This window comes from Camelus bactrianus, chromosome 6, assembly GCF_048773025.1.
Source record: "Camelus bactrianus isolate YW-2024 breed Bactrian camel chromosome 6, ASM4877302v1, whole genome shotgun sequence".
Taxonomy (NCBI): Eukaryota; Metazoa; Chordata; class Mammalia; order Artiodactyla; family Camelidae; genus Camelus; species Camelus bactrianus.
This window is the reverse complement of record NC_133544.1, coordinates 36,501,146-36,522,642: the sequence shown is the minus strand read 5'-3', so window position 1 is coordinate 36,522,642 and position 21,497 is coordinate 36,501,146. Positions and strand designations below refer to the sequence as shown.

Below are 21,497 nucleotides of genomic sequence, written 5' to 3'. Positions count from 1 at the left end.
TGACTAGCATCCTGGTTGGGGGCTGTGAGGGTCAGTAAGTGTTTTCCAGAGGACCATGTCTTACGGCCTCACCGGGGAGTGAGAGGGAGTTAGTACTCCTGGGAGGATGTGTTGTGGGTCTTTGGCCTAGAGTACCCCCAGTTTATCTTCTCTAACTCACTCTAAACTTTGCTTGACGATTCAGAAAAAAGTTGCTCAAACCAGGAACAGTTGACCCTTGAACAACACAGGTTGAACACAAGGCTGGTCCACTTATACGCAGACTTTTTTCAACAGTAAATACTACGGAAGTATATGATCCACAGTTGGCTGAATCCAGAACAGCGGATACGGGAGGAACAGTATATGGAGGGCCAACGATAAGCTCTTTGCGGATTTTTGACTGTGTGGAGGATCAGAGCCATGTTATAACCCCTTCGTTGTTCAAGGGTCAACTGTACATATCTGTTCACCTCTTCTCTCTCAGAATTTGCCAGAATTATTTCAGTCTTGAAAAAATGCCATACATATATATATATTTTAGACAGCGCCTTTTTAGTGTCATTTGCATTTTCTGTGTGGATGGCACCAGAGGGTTGGCTGCTTGTTTGGGAAGGTCTGAAACCTTAAGTAGCTGAAGTGTGGTCATTTCGGTGGAGGGACATTTTAGGAGGCACCACACTGACCTGCTGTGGGGAAGACTCTGACTTTGGGGGTTATTTCAGTTGGACCAGCAGAGGACCAGAGCATCCAGAGTACAGGTGATTGCTGGTGCCTTACAACATCCAAGTACTCTTTTCTGGTGGCTGTGATACATATCTTACAGTCATGCCCTTTCCGAAGGAGATGCTAGGTGATTCAGGAAAGTTGCATTCTTTTCCATATTTGTCAAAGAACAAAACTTGGCCTCTTGGAAGAGTAAGAGCTTTGATGTGACAAGGCTGGCCGTTGAGTCGTAGCTTCTCATGTTTGTGTAACCCCCACATTTAAATTTGTCTTTATATAATCTGAGTGGATCCCTTAGAGGCAGGGAGATAGAAATTCTAACAGGGAAAATGATTTGCATTTCTTTCGGCTGGTTTAAATTTGTTTATTGACTTAACTCACAGACTAGCAATAGGTTGGCAGGCCTGAGGGCACAGGCTGCCTAGCAAGACTGTGCTTTGGTGGGGAGCGCCAGTGACACTTTTGGTTTGGCTCTTCTCCCAGATGATCAAGACGAGATGTCCTGGCTTCCAGACTGGTTTCTGTCACGTGAACAGCGCACACTTCATAGCTCGAGAATTGTGATATACTGGCTTCAGGGATTTATGCCCTAAACCCATGGATAAAGTATTGAGTCATGCCAGCTTTTCAGGGTGAAGACCTGGAGGTCCCCTCCTGTGCTCTTTGCATGAGGAGAGACTGTTTTCTGGCAGGAGTCTGTGGCTTGGGCCTGGAACAAGGCTATTAATTATGTGCTGGTTGAAGCTTGGTCTGGCTCGAGGATGTGCATGGACTTCACTTGGGTTCCTTCCTCCCTTATCTCGGGAGGAAGTGGGGAAGGAAGGGACTGGTTCTGGCTTCCACTTTGCACGCCCCCCGCCCCCTACTTCGCCTACACTGATGCAGGCAGTCAGGGAGTGTGCTTTGCTTTTGTGGCCCTGCTTAGACAGTGGAGCAGGAAGTATTTTCAGGGTGCCAGTGGCTTTTTTTTTTTTTTTTTTTTTTTTTTTTTAATATTTGGATTTTGGTTTCCCTGGTAATGGTGGGCGCACTCATTGTTTTCCTCTTGCATCAGAAAAGTCACTGGGTTGAGAGGACCGACTGCCGGGTGAATTTCCAGGAGCCACTCCAAGAAGTGCCCTGTTAGAACATCTTTTTGGGACCAAGTGTGTGGGAAGGGCTATCCCTCCGCTGGACACACTTACTGAGAAACGCCCTTTCCATTTCCTGATGGAGAGGATGTTGAAACTTACCGGGCAAACATATTCCCTTTCAGTCGTTTCTCCTTCAACCTTTAGACTGTATCCCATCATGTTTTAAAGCTCCAGATAGTATTTGGCATCTGGTGTTCTTGGGAAATGAAACCAGACAGGAGGAATGTGAGAGGGGAGAGAGATGTCCAAGGAGAGAAGCAAAGCAATTTTTTCCTTTCACATTCTTCTTGATAAGAGAATTTGGGTTAACATCAACATGTTGTTAAAACCCAAAGTGTGTATCAGGGCCCTTTGCAGAATGGGAGGTAAACTGCAGCTCTGAGAACAACAGGTTTGGCAGTTAAAACTGAGGTTTCTCTCACCCTTTCTCTTTAAGGTTGGTCTGGTGGCGTAGTTTTTTTTTTTTCCTGTCCTTTTTATGTCTGTGACATTATTTCAGAAATCCCAGAGACCATTGATAAAGAAACAATGAAAGTACTTTAGTGGTGAAATTACAATGGGAGAATTAAATGTGAAATACTGTCTATCTTGATTAAAATAATAGACATGGGCATGTGACATATGTGATCGCCAGTGTGCTTTGTGCCCTTGCAGAAGCTCAGCTGTTTAGGCAGGTTGGTGGCTGGAGGAAACTCACCGTCTCCTCTCCCTGCCTCCAGCACGTAAACTGTTGTTTCCCCTGTAACCAGTCTGGTTAGGGGAAAACCTTAGTGACTTAGCCAGTGAGGGAATCACTCAGTCTGAACAGCCCTCTTATAAATGTGTGGCATAAGCCCCTGATGAGCCAATTAGAATGATGTATGTTTCAGTGCAAATCTATTTTGTCAACACGACCTTCAAGTTTCCCCCATATGTTTGGTATGGCTTGTGTGTAGCTTTGTGGAAAACAAACTTTCCATATCATGTATGTATTGTGACTTGGCATTGTCAAAGGAAAAGTATTCAAGAGGGTTTTCTTGTGGACTGTTTTTGTTCTCCAGTGGGTTTTTTAAATCATCATAATCATCATCAACATTCCTGAAAATTTGGTCCTCACTTTTTGACTGTTATCACATAGAGAGTCTTGTTTGCTTTGGTAAAGAGCGGTACAAATGACTCTGATTTCGAGCTAGGTCACAGATGGATTGAATTTCTTATTCTTTGCTAAGCAAAATGCACCTGCTCCAGAATCTTAAGTAGCTTTTTAATTGCTTCCTTGTGCACGGCATAGCAATAGTCATCTGTAATGTTATAGATGATTGCATTTTGGATGTCCCAGAAGTGACTCCTTCCCCTCTGCAACAATGCCAGAAGCTGAGATTAGAAGATGTGTTCTGGTTGAAGGCCCAGCTGTCATGGTGGAATTAGTCCTTTCCCTCAGGCTGATCTGATTAAAAAGGGGCCAAGATGTGGAAACCTCGGCCCCTGGGTTCAGTAACTGCACATTTCCTCTTCATCGGCCAGAAGGACCAACTTCACTGCTCTCTAAACGTCCCCTCTAGATGTGACCTCCCTACCTGTGCCTTTTCTTCACGTTCCTCTGGCACCAAACGCTGAGGAGGCCCAGGTCTGATGGCTGAGTCAGTGAATACATCTTGGGCAAAGTGTTGACTGCATGTAAGGAGTGGGGAAAATGTCTAGAAGAGTCTGTCATGGGGCTGTTTCCAGTGGAGTTTACTTGAGGATGGGTGGAAAAACCAAGCACCAGATGGTCTGGCCAGAATGAAATTGCTCTAGGGAAGCTGCAAATACCTGGAGAATGAAGTCTATTCGCTAGGTTACTATCAGCCTCAAAAATCTTGATAAATGGCTAGGAGCCCTTGGTGATCTGATGGGCTTCAAATGTGAAAAACAGAGCTTCAGGCACTGGTGGGAAGAACACCCAGTCACACCACCCTCAAGTTCAGAGACCAGACCATCTGTTCACTGAGACATTTGTGCTTTTGCATTCAACAAACATTTATTGAGAATATACTGCATGCCAGGGAGGGTGGGAATGAAACTTGGTCCCTGTCTTCGCAATTTCATAGTCAAGTTGGGAAAAACAGACATGAATTTTTAAAAATCCAAAGAAAAACCACCCCCAAAACACTCAACTATGTATATGGTGCTAGGAGTGTGGAGAGAAATGTGTGGCCATCTCTGGGAAATTTAAGGCTCATAAAAGCAGCAGTATTTGAGTGGGGTCTTGACGGGTGAGTGGGAGATAGTCAGGTAAAGAAGGAAAAGTGCACCTGTGGCTGAGGGGACTGCAGAGGGATGGGCTCAGAGGTGTGACCACTGCAGTGGGCACCAGTGTGTAGGGGGTGGTGATGGGGGTGCACAGCGTCCAGGGTGTGGAGGAAGAGGGTAGAAAAGAAAGTAGGCAAGGGCAGGCCATGGAGAGTCTTGTGGTCCAGGCTGGGGACTTGGACTATAACCAGGCGACACTGCGGAGCTGAGTGACTCCAGGAGACACTGTAAAGCTGAGTGACACAGTCAGATTGACGATGTGCTGGGACTCAGTGTCAGACTCTTCCCTCCAGTGTACGAGGCCCTGGGGTCTGGGCCCCTGGCCCTTCCAGCCTCCTCTCTCCTAACAACAGGCCTGTTGCTCTCTCTGTTCCAGCCATCCGAGCCTTCCTCCCCGACTCAAACGTGCCAGGTTCCCCACCTGCTCTGGGCTTGTGCACACACTCCTGCTGCCCGGAATCCTCTTCCCTGACACTTTGCAGAGCCAGTCCCATTTATCCATCAGGCCCCAGTTTAAATGCCCCTTCTCTGATCACACTGTCTAAAGCATCTCTCCCCTCCCACCAACACCAGAACCACCATTTTCTTTTGTTTTCTTCTTTCATCCCCTGTAACACTAACTGAAATCAGTAATTATGTTTTCTATTACTTGAATTTTTTTCTGCACTCTTCTAATCAAATAAGCTTCCTAAGGGCACGTTCTCTTACTTTCATCCCTTTTTCTTTGGTGCCTAGCACAGGATTTGGCACCTAATCGATACTTGATAAACATTTGATTTAATGAATTAAATGGATAAACACTATGAACTAGGGTAGCTGTTGGCAACCTCCCACCCATGGGCCCACATGGGCATACCCCGTATTCTCATGTGTTCCCTGAGCTAAGAATGGTTTTCACCTTTTTTAAATGGTTAAAAGAATTGTGACATTGAGAATTATGTAAAATTCAATTTTAACTCAGGTTGTGGCCTTGAGGTTGGAGAGGGTGGAGACTGGATTCCAGCCGAATTAAGCAAGCAGGTTCTCTGACCTCTGCCCAGCCTCCCTACCCCACTCCTGACAATTAGGCTTTTCTGAATACACTTCTTTTTACCTTCACCAATGAATCAAGTCTCTCTCAAACTCCTCTCTTCCTGATTGCCCCCCTCCCTCCCAGGTCTCCTCTTAAGTCTCATCTGTCAAATGGGGATTATGGAACGCAGTGACGGGTGTGAATGTGCTTCTGACATCACGTGCACAGGCGGCTGTCGGCATCACTTGCTGGTGAAGTGCTGGGGCAGCTAGGAGAGCAGGCTGGGAGTGCCAGCTGCCACCGAGGGCTCAAGCGGGCCCATTTTTTTTTTGCTTCCTGTTTTGGTCTGTATCTAGGACACTAGGCTATGAACAGTAGAGCTCCAAATATGTGCATTAAAAATGCTTCTTTGTTGGAAATCTCAAAGCTTTGCCATCATCTACAGTGTAAGGATGGGTTTAGCAGAGGACCTTGTATTTGGGGTTCCACAGAGGAGCCAGCATAAGCACTTGGTCTTTGGGCTTTGCTGAGGCTTTAAAACACAAACCACCTATCAAAGGAAATATTTTATCCTTATTAAAATGATTTCAGTTAGGTCCTTAAATGTAATAGGCTTTTTATCTTATCACCCATCTTAGAAACTAGCCAAGACCCCTTGTATTCTTTTGTTTATAGAATAGTTGGCAATTTTTTTAAGACTTAAAAAATGCTTTGGACTGATACTTTAGATCTCAATGTTTCCTCTGTGCCCGTCTTCAGTACTGACAGGATGTAGTATAACTCGGGTTTAAGTGAAACAACTTACAAAATGCAAAAGCAAAGTAGTTACTCTCTTTACTCATTTCCCAAACACATTGGTTGTCCTCCTACGTGTGTGAGGCACTAAACAACACGTGCCCTGGGCACTTTTCCCTATGGAGTTGACTCCTCAGTAGGGGAAGAAAGACCCCGACCGCGAATGGCCATACCTGTTGGCTGTGCATCATGGCGGGGTCTCAAAATGCTAACAAGGTCCAGACCACATTCAGGTGGGTAGGTCCGCAAGACTGCCTGCAAATGAGCATGCAGGCTGAGCATGGACCTGCCACCCTCCATAAGCTGGCCCCTGCTTGCCTGGTTTCCTTGACCTCATCTCCGAGCAGCCTGAACACGTCCCCCACCCCCTTACACACAGTGCACAGTTGCCAGACCTTGACGGTAGTCCCGGAACGATCTCTCTTCAGTTTACGGACTGGACTTGATAGGGTGTATGGGATGCTTGAGTGGGATGTGGTTCCTGCCCTGAGGACGCACACCTGAGACAAACAAATAGAGCTACAGTTTCATGAGATAAGTCTTACCTCCTGTCTCTTGGTGTCCATCGGTACCATTGCTGCCTACTCATGCTGGTTAACAAAATGTCCAAGAATTGCACACCAAGCTAAAGTCTTGTAAGAGTTTGACATTGCTGAGATGCTTGAACTGTATTCTACAAAAATATGCTTGTAACAGATTGGAGGGAAAACTGGCCTTCATACGTAGTCTGAGAAGCTGGTGTGGAGATCACCGTAACTTAGGAGTTTTTGATGGAACGTGTTTGCATATACATTCTCCCTCCTCTGTCAAATAAATAAGCATTTGTGGTTTTTTTTTTTTTTTTAAATCTTACCTCATTTTGTTAATTGTGAAAGTAGTATGTCTTCATTGTGAGAACGACTTTGAAAGTACAAAAGAGTTTTTGGGTTTTTTTAAAATGATCCATGCAGCTGATACGAACTCACTGCTGCTCACATTTTGGTGTATCTCTCTTCCTTTTTTCCTGCTCGTACATAGACATTTTTTCCTTACATAAATGGGACTTTGTATACCTATTCTTTATTTCATATATCATACATATTTGCATGTCATTAGATATTCTTTTTAAAATTTATTTTTATTGAGGTATAGTGATTTATAGTATATTAGTTTCAGGTGTACAACATAGTGATTCAAAAATTTTTATAGATTATGCTCCATTTACAGTTATTATAAAATACTGGCTATGTTCCCTTTGCTGTACAGTATATTCTTATTTACATATTCTTTTTCGAAGGCCTACATGGTGGTCTATCTCTAGTTGTACCATAATTTATCTACCTTTTTCCTATAGTTCTCTATTATTGGCACTTATTTTATACCCTCATTTATTTGCTCTTATAGATTATTCTTTGAAAATTTTTGTGAAAACATCTTTGATAGCATCTATGAATATATCCTTAGGATGTATTTCCAGAAGTAAAAATACTAGGTCAAAAATTGTGACTATTTTAAGACCTTGATAAATTGCCCTTCAGAAATGTTGAGCCAAATTTCATCTTCCACGAACAGTGAGTGAGACTTACTGCACTGAGTACTCTCAGGACTGGTTCTGTCAGCGTGGGGATACTGCTGACAAAGATTAAGGGCAGAAGAAATGAGTGGACCACCTGGATGGAAGATGAAAGGAGTGCAAGGTATTTATGGGGCATGGAAAACTGTTGGCTAAAGTGTAGGGTACTTTTAAGAAAACAGAGAAGGCAGAAACAGTGAGTTGGAATTGGATTTGATGTCGTACTGAGAGTCAATTCAGAATGGTGTTGGGGAGCCATGGGTGGTTTTGAGTAGGAAAATGAGACCCCCTCCCAAGGCTCGGCTGTGGGAAGATGTTATGCAGCACAACCCTCAGCATCCACACTCATTCCCTGTGTGTTCACGCCCCTTCCAGTCTCACGCCTTTGTTTGCACTGTTCCCTCTGCCTGCATGGCCTGCTTTCTAGTATCTGTCAAAATTCCACTCACCCATCAGGGACAAGATTCTCCCCTACAGAGTTCCTGTTTGATTACACAGCACTTAACTGTGTATGTATGACGTGTCACATTACATTTGTTATAGGTATTTGGTGCACTACTCTCTCCCTCCAACTTACAAACTCCTAGTGACCCACTCCCTTCTATATCCTTAGGTGCCTACTGTCATGCCTGGTGTACAGTAGATATTAATACACATTTACCAAAGGAATCCTAGGTACTGCATATGTCTCATATGACCTTACACAAGAACGGGATAGTGGGTATCTTGGTCAAGTCTTTATTACAGAGCCAGTTAAATCATCATACAGCGCTCTGTGACGGATACCTTGCTGTTAACCTCTTCCCTCCCTTTCCGACTCAGACTTGCCCCTGCTAGCGTTCAGAGGCCACTATCCCTTAAGATCAGTGGAGAGCTTGTCTCTAGAAGTGTTTGCAAATCAGAGTTATTTATGAGAATTTCTACCTGTTTGCAGCATTGTATTAATTATAAAATCAAGAAACTGGTGACAGATTTTGGAATTAGATCCTCTGATTTGGAAGAGGTGCCCTAAGTCAGTAAGTTGGGTTTTGCTTTTAAAACTGAAGAACGAGAACAGAGTTCAAAGAAGACATCCTTCTCTCACTGTGCAGAGTTAACTGTTGTTAAATGTTGACGCACTTGCTTCTGGTCCCTCTTCTGTGTGTATACTTTTATTTTTAACTGCATAAATAATATAGGAATTGCATAAATGATATATGATTACCTTGTTCTTTAAAAATGTAAGTCTTACAGATAAAGCTTGAGGACCCCTTGACTTTCATCCCCATGTCCCATAGTCTAAAGTATTTTTAAGTGAAGTCCTTTTTTAAAATGAGATTTTATGTAAAAGTCTACTGTTCATTCAGTAAATATGTGAGTATCCCATGTACACGTGTCCCATTTATTATCATATGCTGGGGGCACAGCAATGAACAATATATTCAAGGTGCCTGACCCCCTGAAATTATCACATAGGATACTTTGAAATAGTTGTGCCTGCTGTGAAGGAGTTCCCACAGGGTGAAGGGGTAGAGAGTGACTGTAGCACTGGAAAGAGGACTATGGCAGATTCAGTGGTTGGGGATGGCTTCTCTGAGAAAGTGAAATTCACACTGAGGCCTTAATGATAAGAACTGGCTGTGCACAGATGTGGCCAGAACATGCCAGTCAAGGACAGAGCTGATGCAAAGGTCCTGAGGCAGGAGCCAGCATGGCCAAGGTAGTTGAAGTGCAGTGACTCATAAGAAGGGTGGTACAGGGTAGAGGATCGGGCTCGGGGTAGGGGCCAGATTGTGACACTCCTTGGAGGCTGCTGTATGGCCTTTGCATGTGAGTAGCCATGGGACATTTTTGTAAAATTAGATTGATACCTAGTATGTCAATATCCAACAATGATAAATTTTAAAACTGAAGAATGGGTGGGCTGCTGTATGGCCTTTGCATGTGAGTAGCCATGGGACATTTTTGTAAAATTAGGTTGATACCTAGTATGTCAATATCCAACAAGGATAAATTTTAAAACTGAAGAATGGGTGGGCTGCCAGAATTGAAACTGGAGTGAGAAGTGCAAATCGACACCTACTGAAAATCTCTAATCTCATTCCCGTCTCCCATCTAAGAGTTGGGGTACCTTACGCCTTAAACATTTCTGACAGGTAACTCTAGTCTGAAGACAGCAGAGCCGGGGGCTCCTCAGCTCCATCCTATCCTAGTCATAATGGGAGAAAGTTCTTCCTTATGTCTCCTTGTAGCTTCTACCCATTAGTTTTCAATTCAACTCTGATCCTGTCTCCATGGAGCGGCCCTGAAGTCAGTTTAAGGAAGTGTTGCTGAAGCATTAGCCCCATCTCTCAGCACGCGCTGCATTTGTCGGGGTGGTGACACTAACCACGTCGTCTGATAATCTGTCCTGTAGCTCAGCGTTCACTGTATCTTCTCCAGAAAGGTCACCTGCCCACAGCGCTAAAGAATGACAGTCATCAAGACCCAACCACATCTGCTTTCTCTAAATTATTATTATTAGTTTTCAAGAGAGACGAGTAGGGGGAGGCTTGTAAGTGTGCCTCCTGGTTGCTGGTGGGATAAATCCAGACTCCTCAGCCTGGGTTGCAGCTTCTCCACACCGGCCCTCCTCTCTACTCTGACTCCCCCGCCTTCGTCCTGCCGTCTTCCCCGCACAGATGTAACTTTCCTCCTCTGCCCTTCCAGCCCACCGAGGGCCAATCCATAATCCACCTTTTTTTTTTTTCTTTTCAACTCCATCTCTTTTTAAAAATTGAAAATCTACAGGAGTTATGCATGTCTGTGCTCTTACTATAAAAATATATGTATCGTAAAAAGCATGTTTCCTATCTTGCCTTTTCCTAGTCTCTTTCCTCTCTCGGAGTTAGGAAATTGCTGTGTACCTTTCCAGGCCTGTTGCTCCACAGTTACTTGCAAATTATTTAGGTTTTTGTGTGACATTGTTTTTAAAAGACATTATGGCACATGGTATACACATTATTCTTTGAGTTGCTTTTTTCACATAAGAGTATAACTTGGAAAAATTTCCAAGGCAATACATACAGTTGTAACCCTTAAAAAAATCTATACAATATTTAAAAAATTATTTTTATGGTAAAAATTCAAATTCAAAAGGGTATAAAATGAAAAGGAGAAGTTCCCCAATCCCCTCTTTTTACTTTGGAGATTACCATTGTGAACACTTCCTTACATATATTCACAAATGCTTTAAAACATGTAACCCTGGAATATATGGTGTACGTATCACATAGCATCTTGAACATTTTTCTATATCTGCATACACGGATGCCTTGTTCTTTTTAATAGAATACTATACACTCATTAAGCAAATATACTATAATTTATTTAACCATCTCTCTATTAGTGAACTCATTGGGTCTTTTCTGTTTGAAAATCTCGGACCCTCCTAGCTCAGATTAAGTCACTCTTCATTTGTTATGAATGTAAATTATTCAACACAGAAAACATTAACTGAGTGCCTTCCATCTTCCTGGTGCTGTGTTGGTACCACGTTGCTTGGTACACAGCCCCTTCCCCCTGCTTTGTGTCATCACAGTCTAATAGGAAGGCACCCTCCTAAGGAACTGAGACTGTGACTGAGCTGGAATGGATAGATATACCACCCTAGCATATATATTATTAATTCTACTTGGGGAAGGTTAAGAAGGAGACATTGCAATCGAACCCTAGAGGATGAGAAAGAGATCTTCTAGGTGGTAAGGAGGAGAAGGTCTCTCCTGCAGGAGGGTAGCAAGAACAGTAAGGATTGGCACGAAAGAGCACGTGATGTACGAAGAATGGCCAGGGGCCCAGTGCGACTGGATCATGCGCCGTGGCGTGGAGCGGCTGGAGGTGTACTGTTTGCTCAGCAGTGGGTCATAGGACACACTCAACAAGCAACTAGAAGGACACAGGCTCTCTGCCCAACTGCACTCCAGACCCTCTTGGGGTTGTCCTCTCAGTGGCCTGCGGCATGGCCTCTAGCTGTCAGCTCCACTGGCATTGTCCCCAGCACAGAGCTCTTTCTTGAATTGGTCTGACTTTAAAAATGTGTGCGTGTGTGTGTGTGTGTGTGTATGTACGTATATGTATGTATGTGTGTGTGTGTGTGTGTGTGTGTATATAAAATTCATTTTTGTGCTCTTAACCATGTCACATCCTCTTTTTTGCAGAGTTTAATCACTTAAGAAATAGCACAGAATTCAGCTATGGCCCCAAGGAAGAGAGGTGGACGGGGGATTTCATTTATCTTTTGCTGTTTCCGGAATAATGACCACCCAGAAATCACGTATCGGCTGCGAAATGACAGCAACTTTGCGCTGCAGACCATGGAGCCAGCGTTACCCATGCCCCCCGTGGAGGAGCTGGACGTCATGTTCAGTGAACTCGTGGTGAGTCTCAGGCTTCCGTCCCAGCGGCGGCTGGGAGCCAGGAGGGAGAGGAGGGGACCTGGACAGTTTGGTATTTGGTTACACGTGGGCTTGCTCTCTTCCGTGAAACTCCTCCTTCTGTCCCTTACATCTGCACCCCCACTGTCAGCACTGAGCCTGTGCAGAAGGAGAAAGAAAAGGGTAGCAGTACTACATCACGGGGCTTTGCTGGTGCTTTCAGTGGAGGGATTTAGACCCGTAGGTCTCCAAATACATGGCATTGCATAGTATTGTATAGTATTGCATCCTAAGTTGCCCTAATTCCTCCCCATTCCCACCTGAGTCTAGACCTGGGTGCATAAATCTTTCCCTCATCTGCTCCACACCTCCTGGGGGTCCCTCGTGCTTCCTCCCACACCCAGCATATATCTATAGTATTCGTGTCTGCTTAAAGGTTAGTCATACTGTCCCTCCTGTCCTTGATCCTTGGTTGAAAGACATTGTTACTTAAGTACAGTATAATTATTTAGCCTAATGATAGGCTGGCCATAATAACTGTTGTGGGAAACTTTTTATAGATGCTATCGTATTTTAGAATCCACTATCCTGACGTGAGAGACGTAGCTAGGGTAGGACTTATCCTTCAGGAAGTGTCCATGCTCTCTTCAACTTAGCTTCTCAAGCATCTGCGAAGTGGTGTTTCACTCCAGGCTTGTGTGCAGAGGGTGTTCTGGCTCCGTGAAAGGCACTGGCACAGGCGTTAGCAAGACTTCGCTTCAACTTGCTGCTCTGACTGTACTATCTATATCAGGATGGAAGAGCATGTGACTTTTCCTAGCCTATGTTCTGGGAAGTGGAGGAGGAAAAAAAAAACCTCCTAGGTTTGATGTAATGTTTAAATGAGAATAATGCAGACTGGGAATGGCCCAGTGCCTGCCCCTTCTTAGGTGCCTAGTAGATGTTACCTGAGTACAATCTCCTCCCTTCATCACCACTGCCATTTTGTAATGGAGTTAGTTCCGATCAGACCATTTATGTGGTCCAGCAGATCCTGGGAGTGGTGTCCTCTTATGTGAATCTTAGGTCAAGAAAGTGATGTAGCGAGTAATAGCTGAACTCGCTGCATCACTCCAGCTTTGATAGAATAGAATTCACCGATAAGCTCCTCTCCTGAGATGAGCCGAGGAGAGAGAGTGCTGTGATGCTGATGTTTCAGCTCTGGCCTCCTGAGTGGATGAGTGGGCCCGTCACCAAGCAGAACTGGTTAGGAGAAAGAAGAGCTGACTCCCAGCAGCATGTTTCCACTTGACAATTTTGAAGGTTTCCAGTGTGTTCTGTAAGGAATCTCTGCCCTTTCCCATCTCCACTGCATGCGGAACTCTGTTCTAGATGTTAATGGGGAGGTTCAAAATGAAAAACTAGAAACTGCTCCCAAAGAGCTGACCATTGCAGTGGAATGGGAGGTATAATGCCGCCAAAGGAAGACACACACACCTCTCTGCATAGACTATGTTTAAGTGTGTTGTGGGGTGTAGGACACAATGATGATGAGAGTAGTCAGGAAAGACTTCCTGGAGGAGATGAGTTGTGAGGAGGGATTGAAAGTAAGAAGAGAAGTGGAGGGGATCAATATTACTGGCTGTCTAGGTCATCTTAAACCAGTTTATCCTGGGTTAGCAGAACCTCAGTGGTTACGACAGCAGAGGCTTATCTCTTGCTAATGCTGCGTATCCACTGTGGATCAGCTGTGGATCAGCTGTGGATCAGCTGTGGTTCTGCTTCTTGGCACCTTCTATTCAAGACCAAGATCCAGATCTGGTGGCAGAGGAAAAGACATGGTGAACTGCTTGTAGGCTCTAAGCTCATGCTTGGAGATGACACCTATCACTTCCCACATTTCTGTGGCCAGTGCAAGTCACATGACCACTCCTGTGTTCACAGGATAAGGATGTATCATCCTTCTGGCATCACAAGTCACATGACCAAGCCTGAGGTCACTGGGATGGGTGGAGGAGGCATAATCCTTTCCCAGGGCTGGGCGGTGAATCATGTATCCTGCTGGCTGTCAAGGAGGGCAGTAATGATGCACTGATAGACTTGGTTTTATTTCCCAGTTTGAGTTTTTTAAAACCAAAAGTCACCCTAAGGAGACAGATGTTGCTGATAGATGCAGGCCTCCTCAATGGGCATGGAGCTGATGGGCAGCACTGGTCCCTCAAAGCATCCACCTCCACCATCCTTTCCATTGTGTTCTGTCGGCCTCCCAAAATGAGACCCAAGTGTGGTGGCAGCTCCATGTGCATCCTGAAGGCTGCTCATTGTTCTGTATTCATAAGGGAGAAAATTCCACTCTCTACTTTATTGATGTCTTCATTCTGTGTGAAAATTGCCTACAGCTGTTAGTTGCTAAAAAGCCAATGCCAAACCAGAAGGTTAAGCCCAAACCATTGGAAAACAAATTATCTTGAGGTTTGTATCTGTCCTGGTGAGTGATGGATGGATTTTTGTCTACTCTTGACTTTAGGGACTTCGACCACAAATCCATCCAACTGCCAGGGGTGTCCTGAGATATGTGAGGTGGGCTCAGAGCCACTGGAAACCTCTGCCCTTGGTTCGCTCGCTCGTGTAGTCACTGAGCAGTTGTGCCTCTGCTCAGTAGGGGAGGCCATGTGGGGAGGCTGAGAGGGCGTGGCCTCTGGGGTCAGAGCACTCTGCAACTAGGGTAACTCCCTTTAAGGTGGTTTCTGTTGGAATTTGAGTTTATTTCCTTGCCTATGAAGTGGGGATAATACCATCTCTCTGATAGGGTTGGTGCGGAGATTAAAGAAGACAGCTGCTTTTAAGATGCTGGCACCTAGTCATGGGTGCTTTATACCCCACCCTCTAGTGCAGTGAGAGGGATGGGAGATAATTCAGGTAATTTCTGGGCACAGCACTCCAGGCAAGTATCCCAGGTTTTTCTTTAATTGAAAGCTAATCTGCCTGCTGTGAGTGCCTCAGTGTGGGTCCTAACTTGCAGGCCGTTCTCCCTCTGGTAGGAAGCATCCCATCAGAGCCTTTACTTCACCTCTTCTGATGCATCACTCATTTGATGTATTTAAAAGTGATACCAAATAGGTATCAGAATTGCTGACTGTAGCCTTATCATCTCATAAATAAAGCAAGCCTGGATGGGAGGTCAGCTGTCTGAATCTTTACAGAAGGTGGGCCCTGAGCACCTCCTCGTTCCTGGGCAGACTCCCTGCCACAGGCGGGGCAGTTGGGATCATTCGAGTTTCGAGATGTAGTGGTTTTCTGGAGGTCCCAGTCCCACACCCTGCCCCGCCTTTAAACAACACCTTTATTGGAATGCAGTGCACATACCATGTAATTCACCTAGTTAACGTGTACGGTTCACAGAGTAATGCCACCATCACTACAATACATTTTAGAACATTTTCGTTGCCCTCCAAAGCAACTCCCTTACCTATTAACCACCACTCCCCAATTCTCCTCAACCCTGCTATTCCCAGGCAGCCACTAATCTCCTCTCTGTTTCTGTGAATTTGCCTATTCTGGTCATTTCATGTAAATGGAGTCATATAATCTGTGATGGACATTTGGGTTGTTGCCAGGTTTAGCTGTTATGAGTTATGCCACTGTAAACATTCCTGTGTGAGTTTTTTTGTGTGGAAATAATATTTTTCAGTTCTCTTGGCTATATACCTAAGAGTGGGATTTCTGGGTCACATGATAACACTGTGTGTAACTTTTGAGGAACTGCCAAGCTGCTTTCCCAAGTGGCTGCATTGCACCATTGCACGTGTCCGCCAGCAGTGTATGAGAGTTCCATACCAGTTTTCTCCACATCTTTGCCAACTCTTGCTATTTTCCACTTCCTACTGATTAGCTGGCTGTTTTGTTTTATTTTGTTTTGTTTTATTTTGTTTTTAGGGAGGAGGTAATTAGGTTTATTTATTTTATTTTAATGGAAGTACTGGGGATTGAACCCAGGACCTCATGCATGCTAGGCATGCACTCTACCACTGAGCTACACCCTCCCTTACAATTAGCTACTTTTAAAGCGGTTCTGTAGGTCCTGGAGAACTGAGGACATGCAGCTTGGGAAGTTGTGTCTGTGTAAATTGTCAAATAGAAATAAAGTCTTCCGGCCAGCAAGTTTTAAATGATTTGGGATATTTAAAAATAAAATATTGAGAATCTGTGTAATCTCTGCTAACCATACATTTTATGCCTTTAAGCATCAGTCCTTTTTCCTGTATTCCCTCCCCACCTCCCTTTTCTACCTCTGCTTAGTCCTCTGCTCAGCCACACATCAGGAACATAACCAATCTGAGACTCAGCACTGTTCCCATAAAATAAGATTCAGCTAAACTCCTGTCTTTTCTACATGGTTTTTAGGGCTTAGATTATCCCCACCAACCTATTTGAAGAATGCAGGGCATGACAACACTGTACACTGCCTTTGTAAAATTTTCCATTGTAACGTTAGTCAAGGGAAAGTTTCCTTTGAAGTGAACAGAATGTATTATTAATTGTCAGATCAATTATTGTGTGTGTGTGTGTAAAGTGCCTGCTCTTTGTGGGGCCTTGAGGTAACTGGTCCTTAATGACTTTGTGGGGCTGAAGTTCCCGCTGGGGAAACAGGCAACTGAACACACAGTCGTCCCCAGTGTGCCTGAGGGCTGTGAGGGGGCCGCTCCAGGAGTACACTTTGTTGGGGAAGAACCTTTTATTCCCCTTGTTTTTTCACAAGCAGGGAGTTGACTCACAGGTTCTGTCTCCATCACCCTTAGCTCTCTTGCTGGAAAGTAACATTCCCGGCTTCTCTTCCAACCCCCGAATGAATATGCATAGCTCAGTCTGTCTCCCGTTTTCTATTTCTCTGCAAACCTTTCAGAAAGCACACATTCTGTGACCCCTGGTGCTATAAATTTCATAGGATTGAACCCCCTGGGGAGTTCTGCAATTGTCTAGCTGTCACCATGACTGGTGGCTAAGTGTCTAATTTAGCACTGAGATCTCAGCAAGCCCATTTGTCTGCAGATGAAAGTTGGATTCTCCAACCCAGCTTTCAGGAGTAAAAAGGAAAGTATTTTGATCTCCATTTGCTTGATTTCTTAACCTAGCTGTCAGTTAATTCCATTCTTGTTGGGGAAGGAGGATGCTGCTTCCTGACATCTGCCTCCAAGCCTCACAGTACCTCATGTGGAAGGATCTTGGAAGCCTTCCTGGAGGAACTGATCTTTAATGTAGACATGAAAAACAAGAAGGAATTACTCCAGGCAAAGAGGAGAGAAGAGAGTGTTACAGATGGTGAGAATAAGGTGTCTAGAGGGAGAATGAGGAAGGCTCAAGGAACTGAAAGTTCAGGGTAGACGGATGGAGCCTGAAATAGGAGGCTGGGAGGACTGCGGCTCTGAGAAGTGATCCAGGAAAAGGGGATGGGGATTGTTGTGTCAATTTAATTATATATCTCAGATTTTTTATTTGAACCAGAGGAAAGTACCTCTGCTTTCTTATAGATTTTCTCAGTGAACTTAATATACCAAGGTACATCAAAATATTTTGCTATCTTGTTCTATTTACAAAAATAACCCTTGCTTTTTGCAGTCTCTGTTTGGTGTCAGTAAGTTTAGCAAAAGGTGTTGTGTCTCCTTGGGTAGATTCTGAGTATGTTTTCCTCTGAGTCCAGTTGTTGAGGTGAGATGCCTTGTTTCAGCGCTTACCTCCTCTGGCTATTTAATTTTGAAACAGAAAGGAAAGAGAATTACTAGGAGCCCCCTTCTGATTTTCGATCCAGATACACACAGGCTCCTGAATATACCAAGAGTCAATAGGCTAAGGGTTTGTACAGAACATTTCACAGCAGTAGGCGTATTGGAATTGGTGTCCCCATATGGGTCTGTCAGTTCTCTTGCCTTGTGAAACATCAGTGTGTACAACTGCTTTTCCTGGGTGAGGTTTGAGGGGAGAAACCAGGCTTATGACAAGTCAGGTTATCATTTTTGAAGTGTATTTGGAATCAGTTTCACAGACTTATTAGAGGAAAACTTTCATTTCTAAAAAAGTACATCACTGTGAATTTATAGCAGGTTGGAAATACTAGATAGTCTGGACTCAAATTTTCCTAAGCCTGAATGTTACCAGTTCCATTTACACTGTTTTCTGGTTAATCTGCCTTCTTTTAAATCCAAGTGTTTAGTCTTACATTTACTTGGCCACTGGGTCAAATGTTTTGGGATAATATAGAATGCTGTGCCTTCCAGGAAATGTAAAATATTTTAAAGAAACTTAATAAGAAATTCATTACTGATTACCATTTATACTATTAAGGATCATCAACAAAATTAAGATCTCAGTGGGGAAAGTAGTGATGATAGATAACAAGATGATAAGACTTGTATCTTCATAAATATAATCACTTACTATATGTTAGTTTTTTTTATTATGCAGTACTGAGGACATTCTCAACATTGGTAACCAGCACAGAAGTTGAACAATGAGGATAGCAGGAATGAGAAAATTTAGTTGATGTATCAGAGTTAGATGAATTAACAGTCAAGGTAAGCTGTGCCAAATGAATTCCCTTGGGAACCCGTATCAGTAATCTCTTCGTTTTTCAGTATGTGCTGAAGTCACTTTGGTATGAAAGGAGCTACAGGAATTCAAGTTAGTCTTACAGATTGACTGGTGTCCAAATTTTATTCTTTCACTAGCCATGTGAATTGTTAACCATCTTCTCGGGGTGTCAGCATAATTTCTTTTACTACTAGGGCTATTTTAAGCCGTCTTTAATAATAAAGGTCTTCCATTATCACCAGAATTGACGGAAAGTTTCAACACTTTTTATCTCTTTATTTTTAAAACTTGCCTTTTATATGAAAACCATGACTAAGGATAGAAAGTTGCTTACAGGAGCTATTTAGTTTCCTGTCCCCAAGGAGGATGGAAAAATTGGGTAGCAGGAACATTTAATTTTACCCTGATTGAAGAACCAAAAAACTGCTGGTAAGAAGTCATAGTTTTAATCTGTTGTTTCTTAACTGAAGTATAGAGGGTTGCTTAGTAATTAAGCAGAGGAAATCAGACTGTATGAAGACTTCAAAGATATATCTAGAATAGTCTCAAAGTGTTCAGTTATCTGGAAGCCAAAAATCATAGTCTAATGAAGGAATTGATATTAAAATTTTTCAATTTCCATGAGATTAAAAATTCTTTTCAATGGACATATCTATAAAAGTCAAAAGAGAAAACTCTATTTTGCTAAAGGACGTGATTAGTTGACAGAGAAGAAAAAAAAATACTGCGTAGCTAGTCCCTTGACACTGGCATTTTTGGATAACTCAACTTGATGACTTCACAGAAAAATGTTTGGGACAGTATGAAAATATGCAGGACATCACAAAGGGAAGTGGGAATGGAGATATGGGCTTAACTGTGTTCAGTGCTAAAATTCCTATTGCGTGGATGTGGACTACAGCCAATGTACCGTCAATTTAAAGATGACGAAAAGCGATCCTAACCCAGAAATTTAGAAACAAATTATTTAGGCCTTGAGAGCAACTGACGTTTGATACAGGGTGATGTTGATATAGGTAGTTTTGCTTGCTTGTATCTGTTGTATTTTTGAATAGAACTTTGGTTACACCCAGGAATCATGCAGGGTTAGCAGTAGCTCTTCACCCCAGGGGACAGTATACATTTCTTTGTGCTGGTTGAGGTCCTGTCTGCTTAGAGACAATGAGACGGTCAACATGGTTTTTAAAGTTTCCTTCTTGTCTTCAGATTTACTGAGCAAATCCAGGACAGCTTTTTTTTTTTTTTTTACTTTTTTTTTTTTTTAATTGAGTTATAGTCATTTTACACAGGGCAGCTTTAGGTAAAACTACAAAACCATTTTTTTCCTTCTAGTCCTAAATTTGTATTTTATCTTATCAAGACCATTCCAAGTATCCTTTTCTACCAGGTGTTAAATTTACATTTTTAACTTCATGTTAGATTCTTTATCATCCATGAATTCATTTATTTCTGGGTGCTTCTTAATTTAGATTACAGTGCCTGAAATGGGGTGGGGGCATGGAGAGATGGAAGAAAGAAACATGAAGACTTTATTCTTTTTTTAATACAAATACTGCAAAGCCATCTCTGAACTAATACTGTTATGAGTCCCCTTGGCCTTGATGATTTTCATTACTATGAGTCCTAAAGAGATGCTGAGCGATATGTATCTACTTAGCTTTGGCTACAGTTTAAAATCTGATTATTTAACCTAATCCTCAGGCTACCATGTGCAGACTACACAAAGTCAGCATACTGTACTGATGTGCCAACTCTCATGTCCCCATACAAACCAGTATGAGTTTTAAAGACCAGGAGGATAATTTCATCTCCATGAGTAGTGTGGTTTAGGGAAGCTTTCAAGTGTAATTTTAAAAATGTGTTTCAGTAATGGCTAGAACAGTCTGGTAGTTTGTAAAAATAACTGCATGTAAGACTATCTATTGATGCACTGGGAATCATCTAAATGCCATTTGCTCTCATAAAACATGTCTTAGCCTGTGGGAGGTGAATGCCCAGTACATAGATAGTGTATTTCAATTCTAACTCGACTCTATCTGCTGTGTTTGGAATCCGCCCCTTCTCCACCTTCAATTCCCAGAATTTCTCTGGAATTTCAAACTTACTTTTTAAAAACAAAATTAAATTTTTTTTAATTGAAGTACAGTCAGTTACAATCTGTCAGTCTCTGGTATATAGCACAATATCCCAGTCATGGATATACATGCGTATATTCATTTATATATATATATTTTCCATTAGAGGTTATTACAGGATATTGAACATAGTTTCCTGTGCTATACAGCAGGAACTTTTAAAGAAATCTATTTTTATATATAATGGCTAACATTTGTAAATCTCAAACTCCCAAATTTATCCCTTCCCATCCCCTTTCCCCTGAAATCATCAGATTGTTTACTAAGTCTGCAAGTCTGTTTCTGTTTTGTAGATGAGTTCATAGTGTCCTTTTTTTTTTTTTTAAGATTCTACATATGAGTGATATCATGTATTTTTCTTTCTCTTTCTGGCTTACTTCACTTGGAATGATATTCTCCAGGTCCATCCATGTTGCTGCAAATGGCATTATTTTATTTTTTATGGCTGAGCTGTATTCCACTGTGTAAATATACCACAACTTCTCTATCCAGTCATTTGCTAATGGACATTTAGGTTGCTTCCATGTCTTGGCTATTGTATATAGTGCTGCTGTGAACACTGGGGTACATCTATCTTTTTGCGTTAGAGTTTCCTCTGGATATATGCCCAGAAGTGGGATCAAACTGTTTCTTGATTCATGTTGTTAGAACTCAGTACTAACTACATCTTTTAGTTACAATTTTCTGGCTCATGGATAAAAAAAATATATATATATATATATAATATATATATGATACGTATATTTTAGAAAACCAAATCCCTAAATAAAAAAGCTGGAATTTCCCCCGTCTTGTCCAATTTTAAATGAATCCACTGGAAACATCCTACAGCTGCTGTTTATTTCATTACACAATGTAATATTTAAGAACTAAAACTAAACCAAACGACTAAAAGCTCACTTAGATTATATATATGGGTTTTTTTTCAGAAAAGATGGG

At 42.7% G+C, this 21,497-nt stretch overlaps 1 protein-coding gene across 3 annotated transcripts in view; it reads left to right on the top strand.

Annotated features, from left to right (window-relative positions):
- The window catches only part of DAAM1 (dishevelled associated activator of morphogenesis 1), a 155,686-nt gene that overhangs the window by 50,352 nt on the left and 83,837 nt on the right, over positions 1–21,497 (top strand). For 2 of the 3 annotated variants that reach the window (XM_074365447.1, XM_010962221.3), the window contains exon 2: positions 11,644–11,862. In XM_074365447.1, coding sequence (XP_074221548.1) covers positions 11,680–11,862 — 183 coding nt within the window. In that variant the 5' untranslated portion in view covers positions 11,644–11,679. Of the gene's footprint in view, positions 1–11,365; positions 11,506–11,643; positions 11,863–21,497 lie in introns of those variants that run through there. The other variant, XM_074365448.1, reaches the window with a different exon arrangement.